The following is a 26,650-nucleotide window of genomic DNA, read 5'->3' as shown; positions in this document are numbered from 1 at the left end:
AAAACTACTACATTTCTGAGATTACTAGTCTTTACTACCTTTGTGAAAGAAATGTGACCATTTTCTAGACTCAAATGTGTTGAAAAACAATGACAAATCATTAACTAATAATTAAAGCTCCAAATATATCCTTTACCTCTTCTCAGCATAATACAGTATAAATGAATGTAATTTAAAACATAAAAAAAGAGTGGACCATCCCAATTCATATCTTCACCTATTTTTCTAAAATAATAAAATGTCTCCACATTCAGTTTTTAAATCTTTCAGAATTTCTCAGCATTTTGCAGATGTTTTCAGCTTTTGTCTAATTGAAATGACAATGCCATACAATCATCCTTTGAAGTACCACATTATAGACACGCACACACACAAAACCTTTCATCTTTGAGTTAGTGCATTTATTTAAAGAGAACTTTTTACAAAAGGATCTTAGAGATTTTATAGGAAAGAAAAAATGGCAACCCTAAATATGGTTGTGTAACAGACAGAAATTAAATTCATTCAGCACTGGTCTAAACCATAATTTTCTACAGGACTAAGCACTTCCATGCTCCACTCTAATTTCCACATTCCAAAATACCTAGATCTTAACTCGAAACAGATCTTACTCAAAACTATTCCTCAAAAGAAAACAAACTACAAACAAATAAAGATAAGATTTTGACTTTGTGTTCTAAAGGTACCAGCTGGTAGCAGCTACCAGCTTCAGAAAAAAACACAAATTATTAAGTAGTACCTGTGAAAAGATAATAGTTACTAAACCAGTACAGAACTGAGGAGTCACACATGGAATCTTTGCTGGGTTCCAGGCTGTTTCCCTACGTTCTGTGGAATGCATATCGTACAAGGCAAAATGAGGAGAGTTGATCAGTTAAAAGGGTATGAGTAAGGTACTGCTAAGTACTGTTTTCTGACCAGAGATCAATATGACTTCTGATATCAAACATGAAGCCACAATCCTATTTCAGATTGGATTTTGTCTATAAAAGTTAATAAGCCTCATCACCACAAATAAAAAATACACACTCCATCTCAGTCTGTGAGCAGCAGTCTGGGACACAGACTACAAGCACAACCACTGCCAAACTTCAAACAACTAAGGCTTGTAAGACACTGGTATAGTTCTGTCTGGGCAAAGCACTGTTTAATTGATCAATATTAATAATAATTCCCAGTTCAACCTGCAAACACATGATCTATGTTTATAGAAGAAATTGAAATCATACTTTGTATCACTGATTACTCTATTTATTGCATCTTGGAAGAAGTATTCAGATTAAATTTGTTCTAAGAGCAGACTAAGAGTTCCTAGAGCTCTTTTGAAATGGCTGCTCACCTTATGTTGTTAGTTTAAGACTTTTTTGGTTCACTTTGTTTAATAATCTGAGTTAGAGTATCAGAACACTATTTAGCTCCTAAACTCTGCAGTAAAGATATTCTTTCACAAGTTGAGCAGTCCTGAGGAATATATAGAGTAACAAGTGAACAGGGATCACAACATGAGGCTTACAGATACCACATTGAGTTTCTGCAGGGAAGAGAAGGAAATCATCACAGAGAGGTATCATACAGGAGAGTCCCCAGAAATGTGGCCCTCACTGTCAGTTGATGTTTGTTTGCTTAGTTGACACAAGTTGAAGAGGAGACTGAAAGAGCACTTTGCACACAAATTCATGTTAATGTATTTAGCAATCTTTATACGGTGTTGCAAGTCTTTGAGATGAAAACTACCAAGTGGCTAGAAAATTATTTCACAGGAAGCACCAGACAACATTTCTGTAGACTTTTTCCTATGTGTCTGATTACGGCCATGGTAGGAGCAGGACACTGAGCAAGGTAGCTCTCTAGTCAGACACATCACAATTAGTCTTATTTTACGGGTGTACAGGGGGGAGAACTTAAGCTAAAGAGCTTTACAAATTAAATACACCCTAAGTGCATACAGTGGGAAGAGACCAATCCAGATGAGTGCAGGTTTCAGATGAAATCTCATGTTCCTATAAACACTAAACTGCACATTACATGGGAAACAGTTCATAAAATATGTACCAGTAATTACAGTGGACAAGTAGGACATGCATTAATTCCCATAATTCACAAAAATAATTAGCAGGGTCAGAAAGTGCTGAGAGGTGGAACAGTGAAAGGGGGAAATGCTCTGTTACTGCTTCCTTGGCTTCTGCCTACCACTATGGTCCCTCACACATCTCACAGATGTATCTGGTTTAGACACCACACATACAACTGGCTGTTATTTCGCAACACTTTTTCCACATCTGAGTGCTGCATGCATTTTGCCCAGCTATCCTGCCTATGTACCTCAAATCTTGTTTTATCACCTATTTCTGGCAACTAAAGCATGTCTAGATTGTTGCTCTTCCAAAAAACCAAATCCATAATTTTTCCAATTGTCCTAGACTCTTTGCAGCAGTGCATGGCAGGAGACAATTCAAAGAACAGACAAAAGAAAGCAAAACACTTTCATCTCAAGGACAGTCATGCCCTGGTAGCATTGGCCAAAAAAGCTGTGAAGACTTCATCCTTGAAGATTTTCAAGATCAGACTGGATGCAACAAGGTTGAATTAAAGATCTCCTGAGGTTACTTTCAACCTTAATTACACTTAGATTCAATATCTATACAAAGAAAACACCAAGCATTGCCCTGGACTACGTTTCTGCAAGTCTCTCATCTAATAAAAAGTTTCTGACTTAAAAGATTCAAGACATCAGTTACTTAATTAAGTATCAGATCAAGAAAAGCAATGAAATACTACCTAAGATACTGTGTGAAGCCCATTCCTAGCACTTTTAAAATTTTTTTGTATTTTTTGTTTGAAGGTAACTGTCGAGAGTTAAGATAGATAAAAATTGCAGATGGCACAGCATTGTTTTTGTTTCTCTGAGGGTTTTTTTGGCTAATTTCTTTATTTAAGCTTACCTTAACTCAAGATGATGTTCTTCTATTTTGTACCAAACATAGCTACATCTAAGATGATGTGATTATTACATACAACAGAGTTGAACATAAGATTTGCAGATCTGGAGTAAGAGAGATCTAAGTGTTCCATTCAGTTCTTCATAGCAACATGCAAGCAGATCAAATACAGTAGAATCCTGAAATAAAACATCAGGGTTGTGGTTTTAATTTTAATTTCCGGTGACCTTGTGTAACACAGAAAGTAAGTCATCCCCTTAGTCTTCCAACTGAAATTCTTCAAATACACAACTCCAACCTTGGAGAAAAAAGGCTGCAGAGAAAAACCATACATGAATTTACATGTATGTTATGAATGTAAACTAGATATACTTTCAAGAACTCAGTAAAAACTTGTATGGAACTAATCAACAGTGGCCCTTCCAACTTGCCCTTGACTTGGACCCACAGGTCCTCTTCCACAGGGCTGCTCTCCAGTGTTACATTCCTCAGTTTGTCTGTACATCCAGGGTTGCCCCATCCCAGATGCAGAACCCAGTACTTGCAGTTTTTAAACTTCATAGGGTTGGTGATCGCCCAGTCGTTTTATTTGCCGAAGTCCCTCTGCCTTCATGGCACTCGACAGCTCCTCACAACTTAGTGCCGTCAGCAAACTTACTTAGCATCCCTTCAAGTCCTGTATCCAAGTCATTTATGAAGATGTTTAAGAACACAGGGCCAAGGATGGAGCCCTGCAGAGCCCTACTAGTGACAGGTCACCAGCCTAATGTAACCCCATTCACCATAACCCTTTGCTCACAGTTGCTCACCCACCGTGTGACGTGTTTATCCAGTTGTGTGCTGGACATTTTGTCCAGAAGGATCCTGTGACAGACATTATCGAAAGTTTTACTGAAATCCAAAAAGACCACAGCTGGGGAGTCACCTTGTCAAAAAAAGAAATTAAGTTAGACAAGCAGGACTTGCCCCTCATGAACCTGTGCTGGCTGTGACCCATGACTACATTGTCCTTCAGGTGTTTCTCAATAACTCCCAATACAATCCTCTCCATAGTTTTACCAGGAACTGAAGTGAGTCTGAGAGACCTGTGATTACCAGGGGTATCCTTCTGGCCCTTCTGGAAAATTGAGGCATTTGTCAAGTTCCAGTCAATGGAGACCTTTTCAGACTCTTGAGACCATTCAAGAATGATCGAGAGAGGACTTATGATTACATCAGCCAGCCCTTTGAGTACCCTTGGATTAACACCATCAGGTCTCATAGACTTTGAGGGGTTCAGTTGGAGAAGCAAATCCTGTACAAGACTGGGATTCACTGGGAGTTTCTCATTCTCACAGTCATGCTTCTTCTTTACTGTCTCCCACAGTTCTGGTCGGCTTCAATTCTGACTTAGCTTTAGCTACACTAATTTTTCTCCCCATAGAGTTGAAACAGTGTCTTTGTAATCCTCCTGTGTCCATGAACATTGCTTCAATTGGACATACACATTCCTTTTTGTCTTAGTTGCAGAAGATCCCTGCTCAGTTAGCCTTCTGTCTCATGCTTGACTTCCAACATTTCCAAATTACCTGCTCCTGTACTCTTAGAAGGTGGTACTTAAGTGACCAGCACTGTTGGACCACAGCACCTCCAAAAGCATCTTCCCAAGGGACCTTACTCACCAATTCCCTGAGCAGCCTGAAATCTCCTCTCCTCATGACCATTTTAAACTTGATCGCTTCATGGTCACTGTGGCCAAGACAACCACCTCACACCACTCCACCCGCAAGTCCTCTCTGATGAAGGCAACAAATCAAGAAGGGCACATTTCCTAGTCAACTCCCTTAGCATCTATATCAAGAAGTTACCATCCACGTGTTCCAGAAATCTTCTGGACCTGTTTGTACCAGTTATGTGGTGTTCCCAGTTAGCATTTAGCAAGTTGAGGTCCCCCCTAAGAAAAAGAGTGACTGATTTACAGATATCCCTTAGTTTCTTAAAGGATAATTTATCAATGATGTCATCCTGGCTGGGCCACCTATAGAAGACTTCCACAATGAAGTTTGTCCCTTAATCCTTACTCAGTAGCTCTCAACTGTGCAATTGCCAACTCCAAGCTCCATACATTCCAGCCCCTCTATTACTTATGCCACCTCCTCACCTCACCTTCCTTGCCTGATCTCTCCTGAAGAGCCTGTAATTGTCCATTGTAACACAGTAGACACAGGACTCATCCCACCAGGTTTCACTTATGCCAATGATGTCACATCTCTGGGACTAAGGAATCTCCTCCTGCTTGCTCTTCTTGCTGTGTGCATCAGTATAGGAGTGTTTCAAGTGCAGTTCACTGTAGCCAAACCTCCTGGGGATGACTGAAGGACCTCATGAGCACACAGTCCATCAAATTTTGCCACACAGTTCCACTGGTTGTCACAGGCAAACCTGGTTTTCTCCCAGGCTTGCCAGTGATAAGCAACGAGATGGGCACACCAAGCTTCAAAGGTACACACACTGCGATTTAGAAGCTGCTACATGGATTCTGGGATTGAAAGTTTTCCAGACTTTTAAGTTTATTAAAAACTTAGTGGTGGTTGGGTTTTTTTGGCCAAACAACTTCCAGTACCTAGCTATGTCAGGATATTAAATCATGCTCATAAAAAAAAGAAAAAAAAATTAAAAAAAATAAGGATAAGCTTATCATGTACTAAAAAAAGTTAGAAAGAAGAAAATATGCCCTTTGAACAAGTATTGTCAGGAGACTTGGTCAAAATCAGAATTCACGAAGATATTAACAGCAAAACAAACTGGATATAAACAACCTCAATACAACCCTTTTATCAGAACCCGAAACTGCTTGTATTTGCCCTGTCACATCAGAAGGAAGAACCATAAATGGAATCCTAATAAGATGTGTTCACTTGACAAAGCCAGCAGAAGAATGGTCTAATCTACCAAGAATGTTTGTCCAGGTCAAATAAATTTATTTCAGACTTCCTTTATAACACTACTGCATGAATGTCAAGAGTATCAGATATAGGGGTTTTCTCTAGTAGTTTGAACAACCACTTATTGAGGTTCCTTTTTCCCCCAACACAAGCAAAAAAAAACAAGTTGTTTTACAATGCAACAGATGTTAGACAACAGAAAGACACTACCTCATTAATCTCAAGATATAATATGAAGACACTTTAATCCTCAGGTAGGGAATCTTTAAGAAAGATAATGCTAAAGGCAATCTTCTAATCAAAAGATCTCAACAGCTAGTATAGGATTCCACTCCTCTCTCTAGTTTCCAGCTGTTCAGAGAAGGATTTCAATTCCTTTACAACACACACAGTATGCTGTGCCTGACACATGGAGCACTTAAATTTTCTTTATATTTTTCCCACTGGAAAACAGCAACTTTTTGTTAGTCCCCTCAGCTGAGCATACTGGACTTCTCTAGCAGCAGGAACTCTTCTTTCCCACAGAAAGAACTCACTGCTTTGCCTACTCCCAAGGCCGTTGATCAGTACGACACCTACCAGGCACCACCTATGCAGCACCTTCTAAACACACAGGCATACTCCTGACAGGAAGCCATCAGTGAGACTGCAAGAAGTTATATCATTACTGCTGCTCCTAAGACAAGAAACAAACACAGACTGGCTGAACATCCTTTGCAGAGTCTGTATTTTAATAACTTCTACCTTTCACTCGAGTATTTCCCAAAAACAGGTCAGGAGACTGTTGTGTCTCAGGTCTGGCAGCCTCAGGTACAAATACAGACAGATCAGTGTTCCTAACACCTTTTAAAATCATTCATCACCCTGTTATTAACAAAAGAACACTTCCCAACTTACATGACTTCCATCCAGTTAGGTAAAAATGTAAACTTTATCTATACTGCACACATTACATAAAACCCAGCTATATAACTGTCCTTCCTAAATGAACCAAGATTTTGATTATATACATACCTTTTTTTAAAAGGTAACCACAAAAATATTTGTTAATCTCCTTTTTGGAGAACTCTCATGCTATATGTGGATCCTCATAAAGCACTGTCAGTGAATAATGTGAACTCTGTGTTTCTTAAACGGGCACTAGCACAACTGTAAATGAGAAAAATGCTGCAACTAAACTCAACACCTGCATCAAGTGAGTATCTCCAAACGAGAAACACATTGCAAACATAATTAAAAATGGTTATTTAATATTTAAGGAAGGAAGCTTACATAGTAATGATAATTGTGTATAATTCAGTTACCTTTTACAACCTGAAGAATTGTTATTAATCAACAAAACCCAAATCCCACAGCATTTAATGTTCAGGGCAAATCCAACTTTCAAGAAACTACTTCATGATCACTGAAAGGAAAAACACTGTGTTTCTGAACCCACTTACAAAAGTCACCATTACTTAGATAAGCACTGGTGCTAACCAGCTTTTAGTTTTATCACAGTGGTCTCTAAACACAAATCATTATCAACTTCCAACCTGTCACCACCTGTTTTGGCAGTTTCCACTTTGGTTTCTGTCCTCCACCAACATCTATACAAAGTACACTTAAGACATAAAACCCTTTAAGAACTGGCCCTATTACCTTCCCACTGAGCAGGAGAGAAATTAATCATTAATGAGTAATCTGCTAACACGTTTCAAGATAACTGAGACAACACAAACTCTTCTTATCCTGCTACCTTTCCTATCAAAAAATTCTTCAGCTACATTGCAAATGAAATAAATCTTACTTCTTCGGGGCAAAACCTATTTTTGTATTCAGTTTCAAACAGAGCTTTTAGGCACTTTGTATCTTTTAGGAGTGCATTTTTTCAACAGGTGCCTATTTTCATTTCAAAGGATCTTATTGGTCTCCACCACACTGGCATGATGATCATAAAAGGGAGAGATTTAGTATAAAATGTCTACTTCATTCTTACAAAAATTTCTTGAAAAATAAGAAATGAAGCACCCAGCAAAGCTCTAAAATTACATCTCCTGAGAAGTAATTTTGAAACATACACCCTAAAGAGCTACAAGTGGTAAAATTCAGTGTGTACTACTACCAAGTCACTATGAATTGCACTGTAAAGCTATGCCTAGCATCTAGTGAGAAAGGCAGCAAGAAACTGGAGTGTTGCAGGTAACTCCAACAAGACATCATCTACATCACAGCCTTCTTTTGTCTGAGAATTTCAGCTGACCAGGTTGAATCAATACTTTAAAACATTTTCTCATGATTACAGAGTTGTATGAAAGACATGACAAGTAAACAGTCTGCAAAGCATTAACCGGTAAGTAAGTACTCACATTTGACACTGGAGATTGTTTTTGAAGCTGTTCACTACCAAGAATGATCTAGTGTTCCCTAGCTAAACAATTCTTAGGAATGCATGTGGCAATGAACAAAAACATTTAAGAGAGGTGAAATACTGAAAAGAAATAGCTCTGCATAATTATATGGTGGTAAAAAATGCAACACTTAATAATAGCAAGCTTCTCCAATAACACCTTGTACAATAGTTATGTACAGTTATTAAAATTTGACCCCAAAATGTGATGAAATCCTTAATTGCTAGTTATAGAAGCAATTAGTATAAATGTACGAGAAGTTTCCAAGAAGTGCCAACACGTAGGGACACTCAGCAAAGTCTAGGCCCTCAAAAGTTTAGGGAGCATGTGAGAATTCGTTTCTCAATGCCTAAATAAGTTACCCTTAATAAATAGTTACCCTTGAAAATGTAGCAAATTCAAACACAGGATTCAAACTCAGGCTGCTGAGAAAGGAATGTGTTTTCCTGGAAAGCAAGACATTTTGAGTAATACTTTAACAAAACAAACAAACAGAAACCCCAACCACTACCAAACTCACCAAACTACTAAAATCCAAACCACACAACTCAAAAACGACCACAGGAACAGTAGTTCAAAAAACTAGGAGGTTAGTCTCAAAGAGTAAAAAGAAATCCACTGCCAAAAACCAACCAACCAAAAAGAGTACAACTAGGGATGAGGTACACAACAGAGACCCCTAAATGATCATGTTATACAACCCCTGCTGCAATGCACAGAACCATTACTGACTGGGCTAGAACTAGTCCACTTAGAGAAGTAAAGATGCTGCAGTCTAAGGCTCCTATAAAAGGCACAAGGGGTAGGTATTTAAGGAGTGGTCCACATAAAACAAACAAGGTACGGTCTGCACACTCTGAAAAAAACCTAAAAGAACTCACTCATTCCACACTTTACAAAACAATGATACTGAAGACCTATGCCAAAACTCAGTTATAAAGATTTCTACTGCTCCTGAAACTCATTTCTCAACCTTCCAAAACCACCTCACATGAAAGTGTGTGCTGTGAAAGTGCCTAGGATGTCATAAGCAAGGGCTAGTAACTTCAGGTGTGAAAAATATGATTTCATCTTCTCCTGCTGCTTCAGAAACAAAAATCTTTAATTTTCTAGAGTTACTTTAATAATCCATAACATTAACCAAAACAACTATCAGGGTTCTTTTCTACAAAAATATGGTGATCACCATTACTAGTGCAAAACTGTAGACAGAAACCCAACTCTGTTCAAAGTTTCCTGTGGCCTTTCTTATTAACTGCAAAACAAGCTAAAAGCTTAGTTATCATTCTTCTGAATTCCTCTAGGAGTATTACAAATCAATGCCAGATTTTTATACTAGTAGCAAACCGCAGAGGACAGTGGTGTTGGCTGATAAAAATATCTTCCTCTGCCTCAAAAAAATGCTCCTTAAACCACTACATTTTTTCCAGTGCAGAAAATTCTTCCGGCTTCCAAACTGAATAATATTTACACCTGAACATCTATTCCAACCTGATAAATCAGTTTTCTCTCATTACTACTGTTTTGACCATACTTTAACAGGCACGTGTCTCAGTGCGATCCTCCAAAGGCTTTGAACTTACTCTGGCGACAAGAAGCATAAAAAAAAAAAAAAAAAAAGAGAGAAGAAAAAAGGGGGAAAAAGCAAGCCACAAGTTACGACAGGTTAGTTTATTTAGGACAAATGACACCTCATGTGCCCGTCGCTCGGGACGCCGCCCTGCCCCGACCCCCGGCGCAGCGCGGGCAGGGCCGGCGGGCGCTCCGCAGCAGCCCCGGGGCTGCGCCCGGCGCCCCCAGCGGCGGCCGCGTCCTCCCGTCCCCGCTCACCTCGGCGGCCGGGATGTTCACCACACCTGTCGACCTCCTCTTCTCCCTCAGCTTCCTCTTCTCGATCTGTCCCTTCCCCTTCCTGGCGCTGGGGCCCGAGCTCTTTCCCTTGGCGGCCAGCTTCTCCTCGCCCTCGGGGGAGCCCGGTGCGGCGGCGGGCTCGGCCCCGCGGCTGCCGGCGAGAGCCGGTGCGGGCTCCTTGGCGGGGGCGCCGCGGCCCAGGGCGGCGCTGGCGAGGCTGAGGCAGTTCAGCGCCCCGCCGGCGGGGGGCGCCGCGCGGTCGGGGGGCAGGTTGCTGTTATTGTTCAGCTCGGCCGAGGGGCCGCCCCCCGCAGCGCGGGGCTCTCCCCCGCCCGGTGCGCCCGGGGCCGGCGGCGCCTGCTTCGCCCGCATCTTCTCCCGCTTGGCTTTCCATTCCTCCAGAAAGTCCGTGGTGCTGCCCCCGGCGCTGCGGTAGCCGCCAGTCGCCATGTTCCCGGCGCGCTGGACGGCGAGAGCGCCCCACCAGCGCTGCTGCCGCCGCCCGCCCCGAGGCGGCTCTGCTGCCGCCCGCAGAGGAGAGGTCCCGGTGGGTCGGGCGGGAGAGACGGGGGCGGGAGAGTCGGGGGCGGGGAGAGAGGCTCGCAGAAGCACAAACACCCTGGAGAGAAACAAAGGGGGGACGTGAGCCGTCCCGCCGCACTGCCCATCCCCGTCCCGCCGCCTCGCGAACTCCCCGGGAGCCGCCGGCCCCAGGGAATGAGTCTCCATCACCGCCCGCCCTCGGACGCTCGGCTCCCACGGCTCGGACCGCGCCGCCCAGCCCCGAGCCCCTCGCTGCCCGGGGCTCCCTTCAACTCCCGCCCGGCGGTACCCGCCTCCTCCGCCCGCCCGCCCGCCGCGGCCACGACGGCCGCGCAGCGCCGTCCCTCGCCCCGGGCCATCGGGTGCCATCCCCCCGGAGCCGGTGCCATCCCCCTCCGCCCGCTTGCCTGCCCGGGGAGCCGCGTTCCCGCGCGCTGCAGGGCGGGGCGAGCCGCGGCCGGCGCTCACCTCCCGCCGGCGGGGCCGCGGCTCGGGCGCTGCACAGCGCCAGCGGCACCAGGTGAGCGGCACCGCCTCCCGTCCCGGAAGGAGCGGCGCGGCCCCGAGCCTTCCCGAGCTCCCTCCCCTTTCCCCATCGCGGCGCGGACACAGCCGAAGCCAGGGCGGAAACTGCCGAGATGGCCTCGACAATGGGGTGAGGGCGGGGAGGCTCCGCCCGGCCCGGTGTGCGCGCCGCGACCCGACCGCGCCGGCTGCCGGCCCGCAGCCGTGCCCTGGCACCTGCCCGGGCAGCGCCGGCACGGGAGCGGACACGGACCTCGGCACTCCCGACGAGCGCCAGCGAGGGCTGGCGAGGAGCGCCGCGGCAGGAGCGGAGCGGGGATGAGCGGGCCGGGACGCCGCTGGCCCCGGCCGCGCTCCCCTTCCCCGACGGCTTTAACGGAGGGCGGGCGGGGGCTGTGGGAGCCCCGCCAGCAGGGGCCGGAGAAGGCGGTCTGCTGTCACACCCCTCCGCGGGGGCTTCGCCAAACCCGCCCCGCACCTGCCGCAAAGCCTCGGCTGAAGGGCTCGACGTGCGGCCGCCTTTCGCGGGGCAGGTGCCGGGCTCGGCCCTGGGGCGGGGCGGTTCCGCGGCCTCGGCGGCCGCTGGCGCCGAGGAGCCGCGTGCGGAGCCCGGCACGGCTTCGCTATCATCAGGACATCATCCCCGCCGCGCCGGACGGCAGAGCCGGCTTGGGCTCGAAGCGCGGTGCCGGCGCTGCGCTGTGCGGCGCGGTCGGGGCACGGTGGGAAAGAGCCCGAGGTCAGCGGCTCCCGCGGCACAATGACTTCCTCTGGCCGCGCCGCTGCTGGGCAGGCTGCTGCTGGCCGGGTGGAAGTTCACTCCCGCGGGCGGAAGGTTGGGAAAGATCCTGTGCTTTCCTGACGTTACAAGAAGCCAGGATTCAAGGGGTTTCCGCCAGTCATGCTGCAAAGACTTGACAGATGTCTCGTTTATAAATAATAGCAGACCTCAGTGAGGAAATCTGGCTGGGTTAAATGTTAATAAAAACGAACATGCAAGGACCGTGGTGGAAGCATGTGCTATCAACAGCGTGTGTAGGTGATCAGATGGGTAAACGTGCACGGAAAACTCAGCTTCTTTTGGTTTGCCCGACCTCGCTGTGTCTCAGTCCCACCCTGGAAACTGATCGTGGTACTTTTAAAAATGACAGCTTTCAGTAGCCTTGTGGCTTGCTTAATCCTGCTTTGTAAGTAGTATGCAAGGAGAAAGGAGTGTATCCGTGACACCTTTCCAGCTGGCTCAGGACGAGATACAAGCTTACATCAGTCAGAGGAAATCCATATAGCCTGGGATTGCCTAGCTGAGAGCACTTGATAGTCTTTTCATCACCTTTTCTCCCCTTTTCGGATTCAGTCCCGAATTTGTCCACCTAATTAATAAAATTCAGTAGCACTTCAGAATATAAACTTTGCAAGGATTTTTGGTTTCCTTTTACAGAAAAAGAAATTATATAGGTGATAGGGATAAAAATATCTAGCAAAATGGAGCTCCAAATATCTACTGTCTGTACAATATAACAGGATTAGTCCATGTAGCCACTTGTGCCTTAAATAAGTCTCTACCTCGTTGTCTTTCACAGCAGTGGGCACAGTCTCACTATGTCACCATGCCAACCTTCTCTGCCTTTCTGGTGATCATTCATTTACTTGGACTTTTCCCTGAACTCCTATCTGATTTCTGCTCTGGTTTGGATTTAGGGGTTCTTTTGGTGTGGTGGTTGATTTTGAAGGGGCGTTTAAATGTTTCTATGCATGGAAGTTAAGGTGCAGTTTCATCACTGCAGACGAAACCTCTTATCTTTCAGACCAAGAGAAAATCCCCAATTAAAACCAGCTGGTTGTTCAGTGTTGGGTTGGAAAGCTCTAAATAGGCAGAAAAATAGATGGTGAAAACATAGCTCTGTACTAGCACTACTCTTTACTACTCAGCAGTACAAAATCAGTAAAGTTGGTCCTAAAAAAAGTTTTGACTCAACACTCTCCTGAAGAAAAAATTCTTTCCTGCACTCTTATCTATAGAATTTTTAAATTAGACAAGAACTTAACTGTATCTTTAGAAAACATAATCTAGAAAAAGGATTTATAATATGAGTTCTTGTCCTTTCTATCATGTAATTTTTTTTCCATTTATACAATGAATGAAGAGCTTTTCTTGAGAGAATCATGTAACTGTGATAGTAGCAGTATTTCACTCTCATTATTATACACCATGAGCAGCACAGCTGGCCAAATATTAGCAAAAAAGTCATATTAGAAAGTTAATACTCTGTTACTTACAGCATGTTGTGTATATTGAGAAATATAACAATGCATTTTAGTTCTGAGGGCACCCTCAGGTCCTGCCAGCTGCCCCTTGAGCCCCTCTGAGGCAATCTGTAGCAGCTAGCAATGCTTAGACGTGCCTGCCCTGCTTCATGTCCCCCTGGATTTCTTTTTCTCTCTGTAGTGCAAAAACATTGTGAGGTTTGGAGTTTTTGGGTGGAATTTTTGTTATTGTTGTTTGGTTTTCTTTCTTCTTTTTTTTTTTTTTTTTTTTTTTTTACCCCCAAAAAAGGCTTTGTTTGCCTTATAGTCTGTTATAAATTAACAGAAGTTATGTTGTGGTGAGTGAGGTTGGGCTTAAGTGCCCAATACAAAAATGCTGACTGTCAGATGTTTGCATCTCAATAAGGTTGTCTGTGCTGGAGAGCTTTCAGGGATAAAGTCCCAAATAGTTTAGGTATCACGCTACATGTTTTCCTCTGCCACAAGGAAAAACAGCTTAATAGCTTGCAAACATTTTTAGAACAAAGAAAAAAAGTCTTCAGGATATTCTTAAGTCCTAGAAAGACAATTCATTTTATTAGCTGTTTTAAACTGGTGTAATGATAAGGGTCCTTAAGCCTTAAGATACTGGTTTTTATGTATTCTGGAAGGACATTCTTCCCTAGAGGTAGAATTACCACAGGTTTGGGTAGGATGATCTTGGTCTCCTTGGCCATGGAAAAAAAATACTTCATCTTTTAATTTAGAGTAAAACCCGTAGTTCATTCTTAAAATCTCAAGGAAATTAAGTGCCTTTTGGGGCTGGGCACTTCAAAGCTGCTTCCTTTGTAAATGGTTGCAAGCTGCTTGAGATCTTTGTAATTTGTTCTATAGATTCAACCAAAATTATCCAACGTTATTAACATTCTGAATTCAAGTTTATCTGAGCCATAATCTTTTCTGAAGTTGCAATTTTCAAGGGCTGGAAAATAAAATAGAGAACATAATAACATATTAATGGCTGAGGAAATTAAGGACAACATCCAAATTCCTGCCCAATGTCTGTTTACTTATTGCAATCATGCTCTGAGCTTAGCAAACATACACTCATGCCTGTATGCTCTGCACTGAAACATTGCCTCATCTCATCCTATTCAGCATCTCTTCCCAGTCTCTGTTGAGTCTACTGTATTCACCTGCCTGATTCTTAAACACACATGCTCTTCCTTCTGCTCCAGACTTAACTTTGCCTCTGAATTTCCATGAAACACTTCCACTTAATGCACCTGTCTACTGCTTCCCACATTGGATCCCCTTTGGAGTTAATTCACTCAGCATTCTTCGTCTTTCTTCTCCCAACCCAAACTTTTTCTGGTGGAACATACTTGTTCCACCTGCTTTATCATTCACCACTTTATTAAACTGGGTTTATTTAGCTTGCTCTGGTGCCGTCCCACTAAATTTTCCCTCTCTTCTGCTTTAAATTTTACCTGCTGGATAACCCTCATCCACATCACTGTACCCTAACTAACCCATCTATCTACTTATTTCTGTCTAGAAATGCTGTTGCTTAAAATTACTGTGACTCAGTGAAATCTTACAACTACCTTTTTGTAGGAATATCTATTGTTTTTATTTGCAAAATTTCAAAAACCTCTCTTTAAACGTTTCATGTTAAATCTCTGGCTGTAACTTCTATCTAATCTTCCTGTGAACTCCCTACCTATTTGACATTTCTAATGTCAAATGTCCCCTGAAAGTAAAATGGTCCTCAAGTATATAGTTCTCTTTTTTAACCTTTTATTGCTAATGGTCTTGGGTGTTTTGTCTAAATACATGTGAAGTGCTATCCCTTTCAATTTAATACTACTTTCTACTACTTCTGAGCGATGCACACTGTTCTGAGAGACTTAGCCTACCATCAGGGATTTTTCATTTCCTCAACTTTTCTTGCAAAAATTGATCAAATTATTCACTTTTCCCCCCTCACCACACATTGGAGCCATAGTGCTAATGTTCTGGCAAGGTTTTTCTCTATAAGGTTCTAACAACTATTATGCTCTAGTTGCTGTAGGCAGTGGTTTAACTGGATTGCTTTCTTACGGTTTTTCTCTGCAAACTTGTACAAATCTGACAATCCCACTTTTAATGAAATGACAGTTTTATCCTATTTTCTGTGCTACTGAATTGGATGCTTAAATCCTTTTTTCCAAGTGCTAGGGTCTGACTTGAGAGCTTTGTGAAATAGCTAGATTTATCAGGAGGCATTAGCACTCTAGATCAGTCCTATAGTGATGCATCCTCTAGTCTTGTCTCTTGTATGAGTTTTACCATTCTTGAACACTGCTAACATTTGACAAAAAAGATGTCCTTTCTTCAAACTAATTTATTCTGACAAACTAGTATTGTTTCTTGCAACAAAGTTTATGAGTCTATCTGGTGGAAGAATGCACTGTCAAAAAGCAAAAAACAAAGTGACAGAAATTTCCTTTTTTTTTTTTTTTTAAGTATTTCATCTTACAGTATGGAAAATTAATGCAGAGATTTCCATCTGTCTCCAGCTAGCAGTTGTTGGATAAGAATGACAGTGGGGGTGGGAATGGATTTGGTACCTGTGCAGACGACTTCAAAAGTGTAATGAGAATATCTGCCACAGTTCCCAGTCTGACTTGGTCAGAAGGTCTGTTGCTGCTCATGTCCTGCACTGTGAGGGTATAGAGCAATCACTTGGCTTGTCTTACCTCCTTGCTATTTGTGGTGAGGTTCAGCAGCATAGTTTTGACAGAATTTATCAAACAACTGTGGTATCTCTTTTTTTCATCCAAAGAGATACTCTGGAGGGCCAGATTTGAACAGTGAGCCAGGTGAGTATGCCCTAGAGCAACTTGTTGAGGAATAGGGAAAAATAGACAAAGAATCAAAATGTTAAACAGTGAGGTGTAAGGAGGCAAAGCTGATGCTGATGAGCCACACGGTGCTTGGGAAAGAAGGGTATGCTGTAAGGCAGCTGTAAGTTAAGGCAGCTATAAGTATGCTTGGAGACCGGTTTGCAAAAGGCAGAGAAGCAATTCCTCTGATGGCAGATCAGTAGAGCCAGGATACAATCACCATACAAAAGGAGCACTTAAAAAAAGCTTTTCCCTACTGTGAAGGAGCCTAGGGAGCATCTTGCAGCAGAGCTCATCACTATGGGGGATCCATCAAAAATAAAGCATTGGAAAGAAACACAACAAATTGAGAAAGTGAAATGGCCAAAGTGAATGGCAGTGATAAAGTAGCAGATGGGATTCAGCATAAATGGATGTAAAGTGACTTGTGTTGGCACAAATTTTCTAAGATACGATACCACCTGGAGACAGTTAAGCAGCACAGAGTCTGTTGAACTAAAATGAATACTAGGGAGCATAACACAGAGGCATTGGATTTGGCTGTTTGCTGGTTTATTAGTCCAGCTCCAGACTTGCCCTTTTGGGAGCAAATAGAGATGCTCTGTTCTCTTTGTATTCCTTCACAAGAGAGAGCTCTCTGCTCTTACAAGATGTAAGCCAGCCTTGGGTGTTTTCTAGGGCTTGTCTTTGTGCCATGTTGTCCTCTAGAGTCCCGAGTTCTTAGGAATACCCTAAAAAATGGGCAGCTGGCCTGCCAACATCTTCATTAGTGGAGAGGCTGCCAGGTTACCCCACTGCTGTGCCATCTAAGATACTGTCTATCACCTTGGTGACAAAGAGCTGGCTGTACCTTTCCACGTGACAGAAATAATATCATAGGTGCCAACTGCCTTATAAGATAACCTTAAGTTTCCTGAATAATACCACCTGTTCCTTTTTAAGTTTCCAGCACCTATGGAGCCTACTTATTCTTTTTAAAGGCAGCGTCCTCTGACTATACGCCTGCTTTAGTTTTAGATAGTTCTGTGAGAAACAGGGAGTTGGATGCAATGATCCTATGGGTCCCTTCCAACTCAAGATACTTTTGTGACCTCTATGTACCTAGCTCGTAAGTTTAAAACATTTTTAAACAGATCTTTGGTCTGCACCAAAGACAGTTCTGTTCCTGTCTTTCTGTATCTCCAAACGTAAGCAGGCAAATGAATAATTAGAAACCAAATCCAGTGGTTCCTGGCTCACTGTCAGTCTGTGTCTTGTTGGTACTGGTTACAATTCATAATCCTTCAGGGCTGTTGTATTGTGGTTTTGGGTTTTTTGGCTTTTAATTAACAGCACTCTAACTCATAAGAATTATTTTTATTTTTTAACAAACCAATAAAAAGTTGGTAAAAATTAATTAGGCTTCTTGATTGTTACTGTGTAATTCTTGGTTAAACTGTTATACCTCGTCCTTTTGAGCTAACCTTGTTCAGGTGCTGAGTTGCACGCAGTAGAGAAGTCCAGTGAGCACAAAACTATGCCCCAAAAGAATCACAGTTAAGGCTGAGGGATCTCCTCAGAGAGCTGACTAAGAAGCTTGGCCTTTGCTGAAATGCAGCAGATGATGCATGCAGAATTTAGTGTGATGGCTTTTTACAATGCTTTGTTTGAGCTATCCCTTCATTTGGAGATTATTTTTCTCCTGCAGCACAATATTTCTAGGGCCTACTGTGCTTCATATGACACCATAATGAAGTTGCCTTGGAAAAGGAATCAGGGAGATATTTCAGGAATTTAGTACTGGTTATTAGTAGCAATCATCTGGAAGTGTCCAAAGCAAACACAAACAACAATCAATCAATGGCAGTGACGTGTCAGTGAGTGTAAGCAGAGGAGGGGGAAGTACTTGTAAGAGTTTAGAGTGAGTGTGTATGAAACCAAACAGATTACAAAGGAAACAAATAGTTTAAAGAACATAAATAAAATACGCATGCTATTGTTCAAATTTTGTTGATATTTTATATTAAAAATTTATTTTAATGATACATAGCCATGATATAAACATTTAGGATAAAAGTTTGAGACTGGAAATTGGAACAAAATCTATGTGCCATTGTAATACTTCTATAGAAGCAAATGTAGATATGCTTAAAAACAAATGGGATTTGCTTATAATACAGGATTTGCTGTTTCAAGATGGCAAGCCTTAAATACATATTAAAAAGAAGTTTTAAGTTCAAAAATAACTTGAGAGAGGACAAGCTGCGTACTTCAGCAAACCCACAGCCAATGCTCAATTTATTTATTCCCTAGCATTAGTACCCAACAGGCATCCTCTTATGGGTTTACTTTATTGTAAGATACTCAAAATGAGATGAAGGAAAATTAGAAAATAGTGAATTATGCCTGCAAACACCTTGATGGGTTGAAAATAAGAAAGAAGTATAAGACCTTTCACTCTGGAAAATGTTTTGAGGTATGGAGCCTATGAAAAAAGTGCTGATTCCTGAGGAGGGGAATAACTGGATTGAGTGGGAACAGGTGACTCTTAGGAGTGGGCTTAGTTTATGGTAAAACCACCCCCTTGCATTGCAGATAATCAAGAGTAGGTGGGAACTCATTGGCTGGGTAGAGACATTCCTGCTGGGCAAAGATTAGATTATCAGTGAAAAAAAAAGAGATCCAGTGGTCAGGAAAAGATTAACAGGCTCTTTGAAACCATTAGGGATCTAAGAAGCTCGGGATAAGGCAGTGTAAGAAAAGGGGAGTGGAAGGTGAGGAACAGAGGCTGAGGGAGAGCACGCAGTGTTGAGGCTGCTGCACTCGTGGAGCGAGGAATTGTGGACAGCAGAGAATTCAACCCAAGACAACTGTGGAGCAATGAGCTCTGGAAGTGGTGAGGTCTACAGGGGGATTGAAACAGGAGAGAGAAGTAACAACTGAATGCAAGAAGCAATCATAAGGATGGGAGGTGGTCTGAGGGGCCGCAAATAGGCAGCAAATACAAGAAGGACTGAATGAGAGCGCTGGGATCTGAATGTCCAAAGGGGAGTTTCAATGGTCGAGGTGGCACTCAGGAAAACCGACAGCTGAGGTGAGGAGGAGCTGGAGGAGAGGCTGCTCTTTCCAGCAGCTGTGGCATGTCGGTAAGCTTGTAGTGACTTGTTGGTAAAATATGAAGGAGTTCTTGCACTCTGTGCCTGCGAGTAGCAATCCTGAGTGCCACTCCCCATAGAAAAGGAAATTCAGACAGTGCTCAAGGCCCCGGGGGAAGTGACTTCTGGGGTCTTTAATGGCTATCTTCAGGGATAACAGGGAATGTAATTAGACTTCAAAGCCCTCTCTTGCACAGAAAATAATTATATATGGTGGCTTGGAATTAGGGCAAAACTCCATCCATGCAGAATTGAGGTGAAAAAACTATGGGGATCAGAAAGATGTGAGTACACCCACGGTGTAATGCACCAGAGAGACTGAAGGGAGAACTTCAAGGACCTCACACCATACAGAGCGCTCGGGTCACACAGTGAAGCAACACATAGATGATACTGACAGGGGGCTGAGCAAGAACGAGTTAACCAGTGTTTCGGCATTTCAGCCAAGTGCAGTGATGCTATGAATGCAGATTTGACAACTTTCGATAGGGATGATTACTTTTTTTTCTGTGCCTCTTCTCTGTAGCAGAGTTGTCCTGGTGCCTGTTCCTAGTCCGTCTCTTCACTCAGTATGGGAGTGCTCACCGTGCAGTGGGTGCCTGCCCGCACTCACACGGATCCGTCCCGCCAGACCCACTGCCCAGTCCTCTTGGGGTGACAGTTTCTGCATCTTGATGGGATGGATTTCAGCTCATCAACCGAGCCAAGCGTACTCTGCCATTCCCAGGGCGTCAAGCTCCTTTCGCAGGCTTTCGGTGTAAGATATTTAAAAGTAGTCCTTGCCGCCTTCAGACTAACCCAGTGCGTTCCTTGTGTCGATGAATTTGAGATTGCTGTTCTCTGCCTCGCTTCATCGGTCGTACTAGACCTGTCTCAGTTTACATCAGAGGCAGAGTCTCCTCCTGGCCCTGTCGTTTGAGCCATTCCTACGCACGGCTGTCGAGGGCCAAGGGGACAGGTGAGGAAGCCGTGCTGCACTCCCGGACCAGCGGCGAGCGGGCTCAGGCGCCGTGCCTCGCTGCCTGGCCAGAGCTGGCCGGCACGGCAGCCGCTGTGCCGCGGGGAAGCTGCGGGAGCCCGGGAGGAGCCCCAGGGGAGCCCCGAGGGAGCCGCGGAGCAGCCCGGGAGAAGCGAAGCCGTCTGGTGCCACCTCCCGGCTACGCCGCCCGCCAGCGGCCCTTCCGCGCCTGGGGCTCCTCCACGGGCTGGAAACTGATCTCGGTGTCATTACCTCTAGGCAGAAACTGGCAGAGTAATATTAGGGATTCAGTAGTATCGCTTCTGCTCCTTCCCCCTTACATTTATGAGTTGTGCCTTTTTTATGCACGGGACTAAAGAAGCATCGTAAAAGCCTGTAGTGAAAGCTCTCTTATTTTCACGAAGCACAAAGAGTGGCTAAAGCTGCATTACTGGGCAATTACTTACCATCATGCATCGCCAATAGTCATGGGTTAAGCCGGAGGAAAGAACTTAGTCTAATTTGGTGCGTTTCAGACAACTGAAAATAGAGGTGAGCTGCTAATAATTGAAGAATCACCTACGAAATATCTGCAGTTGATGGAAATGTGCATTTTTATTTTTAAACCAACTTTTTCATTTAATCTTCTTTCTGGGCAGTGACTAGATAGCGTGGCAAGATGTGTATATTGTGTAATTAAAACGGGTATACAAGCAGCCACAAACAAGGGCAACAGGACTATTTTCTGTCTGGGGAGAGATGAAGGTCAGAGGAAGGTGCAGCAGCCCGCAGCCCTGCTGGGGTCCCACCTGAGGCAGCGTGGCAGGCGCAGGTTTCCCCAAAGAGCAATTCAGCCCAGTGAGTCTGCTGCAAGGACTTGTAGAGCCATGGAGGGAGCTCAGGAAGATGGTACCAAATAAATAAATAGGTTGTTGGGTTTTTTTCCCCACCATCCACCATACTTGACTGCATTTCTTTTCTTTCTTCTCCAGCAAATAAAGCAAAGGGAAAAGACCACACCAGAAGATGAACTGCGCTGTCTTGGCTAACTATTCCTGCTAAACTTGAATAGGTTTGCAAAACAGACGTGTTAAACTCAAGCAAGAAGGACGAAATAATTAGAGTTGGAATGTGGGGCTTTTGTCCCTGCTGTAATTGTCCCTGGGCCAGATGAGAAACATTAGACATCCAACAGGTGATGTTTTCAGATGAAAGAACTGAACAGTTCCTCCTTTCTCTAAAGGCTACATACTTTTCCTATCTAATCAGCGATACAAAATGGGGAGGTGCTGACACAAGCAGGAATAGCCGATTACCTCATCAGTATGGCAGCAGCTCTCCCTTTAATGTGAGCAATTAATTGTGAGTTTGGGAGGTTTTGTTTTGCTTTTTAATTCTGTCTTGGTTGCAGGAACTTGCAGTCATCTTTAGGACTGTTCTAGTCTTATTTTACATCTATATTGAGGCTGAGCACAGTATTATCTGCTTCTACTCTCTGACCAGCTCCACTGCTCCTCCTGCAATCAAAACAAATGTAAAGCAAGTAACTCCAGTCACCAGCATTTTTTCACTCATGTGGCTTTGATTTTAAGAACTTGAGGAAGCTGAATCACCACAGCTAAATCTAACAGTGTGGACATAACCATGAATAGCAAGAGCTTCTTCTGAAAAACTTATGAGCATTTCCTCTGTTCCCCAGCAGACCGGCTATCCCTATGAGGGGAAAAAACTCCTGTAATTTCACAGAGGTGACCAGCAGAGCTGCAACAGAACTCTTGAACAGAACCTCTAAAGCAAGTGGAAAAACAACCCCCTACAATACAGTGACAATTGTCTTCTCTGTCTCTTTCAAAGTACTCTCCCCCAAAAACTGTGTAATGGTTGTAGAGTTTTGTTTTGTTGGGTTTTAAAAATTTATTTTAAAATGTAATTTTAAACATAGCGAATTCATGTCATGCTTTGCCGTGCTTCTGGATTGTAACTGCCAATTAAATTTCATATATAAAACATTATTAATCCCTCAGTTGCACAATTAAAGCTCAATTCTTATCTACTGGCTACAACTGTACCATGTCAAGTTAGAGAAACTACTAAAAGGTGAAAGCAACTTTAAGTGTAACTAAAAACGAGGCTGCTTACACTTTCCATACTGCACAGGCTTAAGGCCTCAGCTGCCAAGAGCCTTTGCCCACTCTTCTTTCTAGGGAGGACCTGCCTGGAGCTTTCCAGGACCTATAGCTGCACCACATTTCAGCGTGGCAGATTTGGCCGCCTCCATTTATACCTCTGTCACAAGACCACTAGCAACAGGGAAGCGACAAAAGGATCCATGTTCCTTTCTTGAGGAGCTAAGTAATACCTCAAAATGGTCATAAAAGATGGTAAAGTGCCAGCTGCAGGAATTTAAGACACTTCCAAGGTCACTAGATCAAGTACAAGTCAATGCAATGATTATTTCATACTCAATTTAGAAATCAATTATTACCTCCTTTTAACAGTGTTATGAGCCAGCAGCAAGCCATAACTCACATGGCTGCACTGGACATTTCTCTGTTCAGGAGTTTGGATGCGACAGAGCCATGAGCTCTTGACTTGGGGCCAATTTTGTTCTGATGCCATCATGCAAACCATTCATTTTCTGACATGGTCTTGCCTTTCCTAGTCTGACATCATGGTGTACTTCTTCCTCACCCCTTGCTCTTTTTCGATGTAGATTTCTTGTCTACCATCACATTTTGGCATTATGCCATTACTCTTGACTGTAAACCTCATGGTTATGCCAGCTAGCAGGGATGGGAGTCTTCTGAGATGAAGACCATTTGTGTCTGACAGAGGTGAAATGATTAAAATTTCTCCCCCAGTGCACATCTCCTAAGGCAGGTGTCTTCAGAAACCCAGAAGCACTTTTTCCTTGTCTAAAATGTATTAAATAACTACTCTTCCTAAGACAGAAATGAAAGGACCCTTGTATGGCAACCAATTTGTTGTTATGGCAGGAATACGGGACAGGTAAGATTAATACCAGTTTAATGTTCATGTGAGCACAACCCAAGTTTAGCGAGAACAGTATTTCTAAATGAGTGAATTCTTGAGATTCACATTTTGTGCTTGGTGCTGAGTAAACAAACATACTGACCTGTACACTATTAATCGAAACTGCGCTTTTGGGGATCTGGCAAGGAAACAGCAGTAAATCAGTATGTAGAAGGAATTAGGAAGGCTCAGAGGAAATGGTTTATAAGGGAGACAAGGTGGGCAGAGAATAAAATTCCAGCTCCTGAGCTTTTTCTTCTAGATAACTGCTATTGCTCAGAGCCATAAAGGTCAGGCAGTCCTTATGCAGCCATGCTTCCTCCACTCTCCTCCCACTTGAGTGTCCAGTACTCCTTCCTCCTCCCCAGGTGATGGCTCCCTCCATGGCTGGAGCTGGTTCTGGGCAGGCCCTTTGTCTCTTCACTCTCCACACCAGCTACTTCCATGCCTCTGTATTTGATGTTAATTCTGGACACAGAGATCCCTTTCCACACTGTTACAAGTCCCCTGGAAATCTAAGTTGCTGGTTTGACTTACCATTTAAGGCATCAGTCATTTAAGGAAGGCTTGTCAGAGTCACCAGCCAGCAATAATATACTTCTTACATGCAAACAGTCTCCTAAATAATAAAATACTCTTCCACAACCCATTTTTCTCTCTGTTGTAGCTGGATTTTCTGGGGATGTAATGGATCTTCAACACTATCAGGAACAATAAGACAATGACACAAGTTTAGCAATTGCTTTGTGAGATTAGGTTAATATCACATAAAAAATGGTTCTCAGATTCTGCACACAGACAGGTTTATGTAAAATATATAAACATTTGTCCAACTTGTTACAGATTGCATAAATATGGCATTTTTACTGTTGCATTTACAGATGTGCATGTACAATGATGTGCAAATAATCACAATCTGATTACAATCTTTGAAAGGTACTTGAACCTCGCATCCGAGTAACGCAATGAAGGAAAAATGCCCACCAAAGAATTTAAATAGCAAACTTATAACATGGTTTAAATTCGTAACAAATTTCAATGTTTTATCAGTAAAACTTTCACACATTTAAAATATTTTGTATTCATTTTATTTGTATATGTCAAAATACATTTTTTTTTCCAAAATAGTGGGTTTTGCAACTAGTTTCATGCAGATACAAGGTCTGCTCAGTACTACCAATAAAATCAATATAGCACAGTAGCCATTCATTTTTTAGATATAAAGAATAAATAACCTAAATATAAAACACTAAAATATTAGAAACACGTATTTAATCATTCACAGGCACCCAAACTTTACCAAATATAATCCAGAATATGCCTAACTGTCTTGTAACAGAACTCAATATGTTGCAGCCATTCAATTCTTTACGTTAGCATAAGACAATGGAAGTCCCTATGGTTCAGACCCACCTCTCATACAGAGCAATTACAATAAGATATCTCAAACTATCCGTGTACCTTTAAAATCAAAAATCCTGAGCTTGGTAGTAAGAGCATAACCTTAGATCTTCAAAAAACCAATCAACAGAGAGAGGACATCATGTCTTCCTTACCAAAACATATCCCACCCCTGTAAAGCTAACCCTCCCTCCCCCCCACTTAGGCAGTAGAACATGACCTTTTTAAATGAAGGGGTACAAATTCACATTTAATATAGTATACAATATAATCAATAATACAATAGCTACTACAAGCTTTACAATGTACAATTTGTTTTAATGGCTGATCTGTTCAGTGGTTTTAGGCAACAAACTATGTGCCAATAGGATGTCACATTTTGAATGGTTTAGTGAAAATATAAAAGCTGTTCCTAACAAAAACGATCTTCACTTAAGTACTTTTTTTGTTTTTAAAGGCCACTGAAATGTATAAAATGGTCTGACACGATGTTATCAAATTGGATGCCTTCTCGCATGGCAACAACAGTGCATATAAACATTATTGTGAGTGTAATGGGTTATGCTTTTCAAATGATTTAGTACATTACTTTGGCTAGCACAACAGTTTTGGACAGCACTCAGATAAATACAGGTATGTGAAATGTAGTGAAGCAGTTATATTTATGCATTTTTTTATTATGGTGAACACTATCAAATAAAAAAAAAAGGGACAAAAAGATAATAACGTTTTAATATAGTTTAGACCTTTTGCAAAGATAGGGCTCCATACAATGTACAATGTCTAAATTCTTTATACCATAAAAATTAACGAACTTTGTTAAACACACTATTCTGGATAGCCTAATTTGCATTAACAGACATTTGCAATAGGGAAATATATTCAAGCATGCCACGTGGTGGTCTGAAAAATCAAACCAGTACACATTTATATATACAGCATCACTCAGTACCTGCTCAAATGAATGTGACGATTACAGGATCTAACGTCTTTCACTACAAACTTCTTTTTTTTCTTCTTTTTTTTTTTTTTAAAGTGACCAATAAAGGCAGAAAACAGGATTCTTAAAATATTTCTAGTTTCAACTGACTTTTAAAGCATTTTGTATAGGAAATAAATGCATATTGCACAAACAGTGAAAGCAAATGTTCCACCAAACATCTCTGTTCCAGGTGGTTGGACAATACAATTCTAGTTAGCTACACAAATTATGTAATTTAAAAGGGTGTGTGGTCTCTGCAAATGGTAAAGCTGTGAAAACACTGTACAAGAAAATCTGGTACATGAAAAATTAAAAGGGAAAAAAAAATCCAAACTTAAATCTTAAAGAAAAACTGAGTATAGGAAAAAATGGGAATTGTGGCACAACAAAAACATTATTGAGTAACTGTCGTCTGTGAGAGCTGAAAGCATTTGTTGATGTAGAAGTGTTTATGTACAACTAAGGCTTACTGGTTAAATATCTGAGGCGTATCTGGCCTTGAATACTTTCCTTATTATGCTGTGGCTGTAAACAAGATTTCTCAGTCATTTTATCTTCTCAGCAGCTGCATTTTAACAGAAACAATGATCTTGATACAAAAAAACACACAGGTAAGAGGGTGTTTGGCAGGATATCTGAAAATGACAGTCTCCAAAGGATCTTCCCACACTTCCAGTGACTGCCATACCATGGTCCACTGGAGTTACTAGTGATGTGCAATACCGTTACTTGCTGCTGTAGTAAACCCTTTATTTGGAAAGTTTGCTTATAACTCTGATCAAGGCCCCATTTTCATCTTTTAGCCTCTGGTTGTCTGCCTTCAGGTCTGGTAGCATCT

General features: G+C 42.6%; 2 protein-coding genes across 3 annotated transcripts in view; both read right to left on the bottom strand.

The window, feature by feature from the left end:
* Window positions 1-10,692, bottom strand: part of PAWR (pro-apoptotic WT1 regulator) — a 70,936-nt gene extending 60,244 nt beyond the window's left edge. Inside the window, exon 1 of the mRNA XM_033059119.1 lies at window positions 10,084-10,692. Within this exon, the coding sequence (XP_032915010.1) occupies window positions 10,084-10,554 (471 nt within the window). The 5' untranslated portion in view covers window positions 10,555-10,692. The remainder of the gene's footprint in view (window positions 1-10,083) is intronic.
* A 13,809-nt stretch (window positions 10,693-24,501) lies between these two features.
* The window catches only part of PPP1R12A (protein phosphatase 1 regulatory subunit 12A), a 115,841-nt gene continuing 113,692 nt past the window's right edge, over window positions 24,502-26,650 (bottom strand). For both annotated transcript variants that reach the window (XM_033057586.2, XM_033057587.2), the window contains one exon: window positions 24,502-26,648. In XM_033057586.2, the coding sequence (XP_032913477.1) occupies window positions 26,562-26,648 (87 nt within the window). In that variant the 3' untranslated portion in view covers window positions 24,502-26,561. The remainder of the gene's footprint in view (window positions 26,649-26,650) is intronic.

This window comes from Catharus ustulatus, chromosome 4, assembly GCF_009819885.2.
Source record: "Catharus ustulatus isolate bCatUst1 chromosome 4, bCatUst1.pri.v2, whole genome shotgun sequence".
NCBI lineage: Eukaryota > Metazoa > Chordata > Aves > Passeriformes > Turdidae > Catharus > Catharus ustulatus.
Note: the sequence above shows the minus strand (reverse complement) of the source record. Positions and strands in the feature narration are given on the sequence as shown.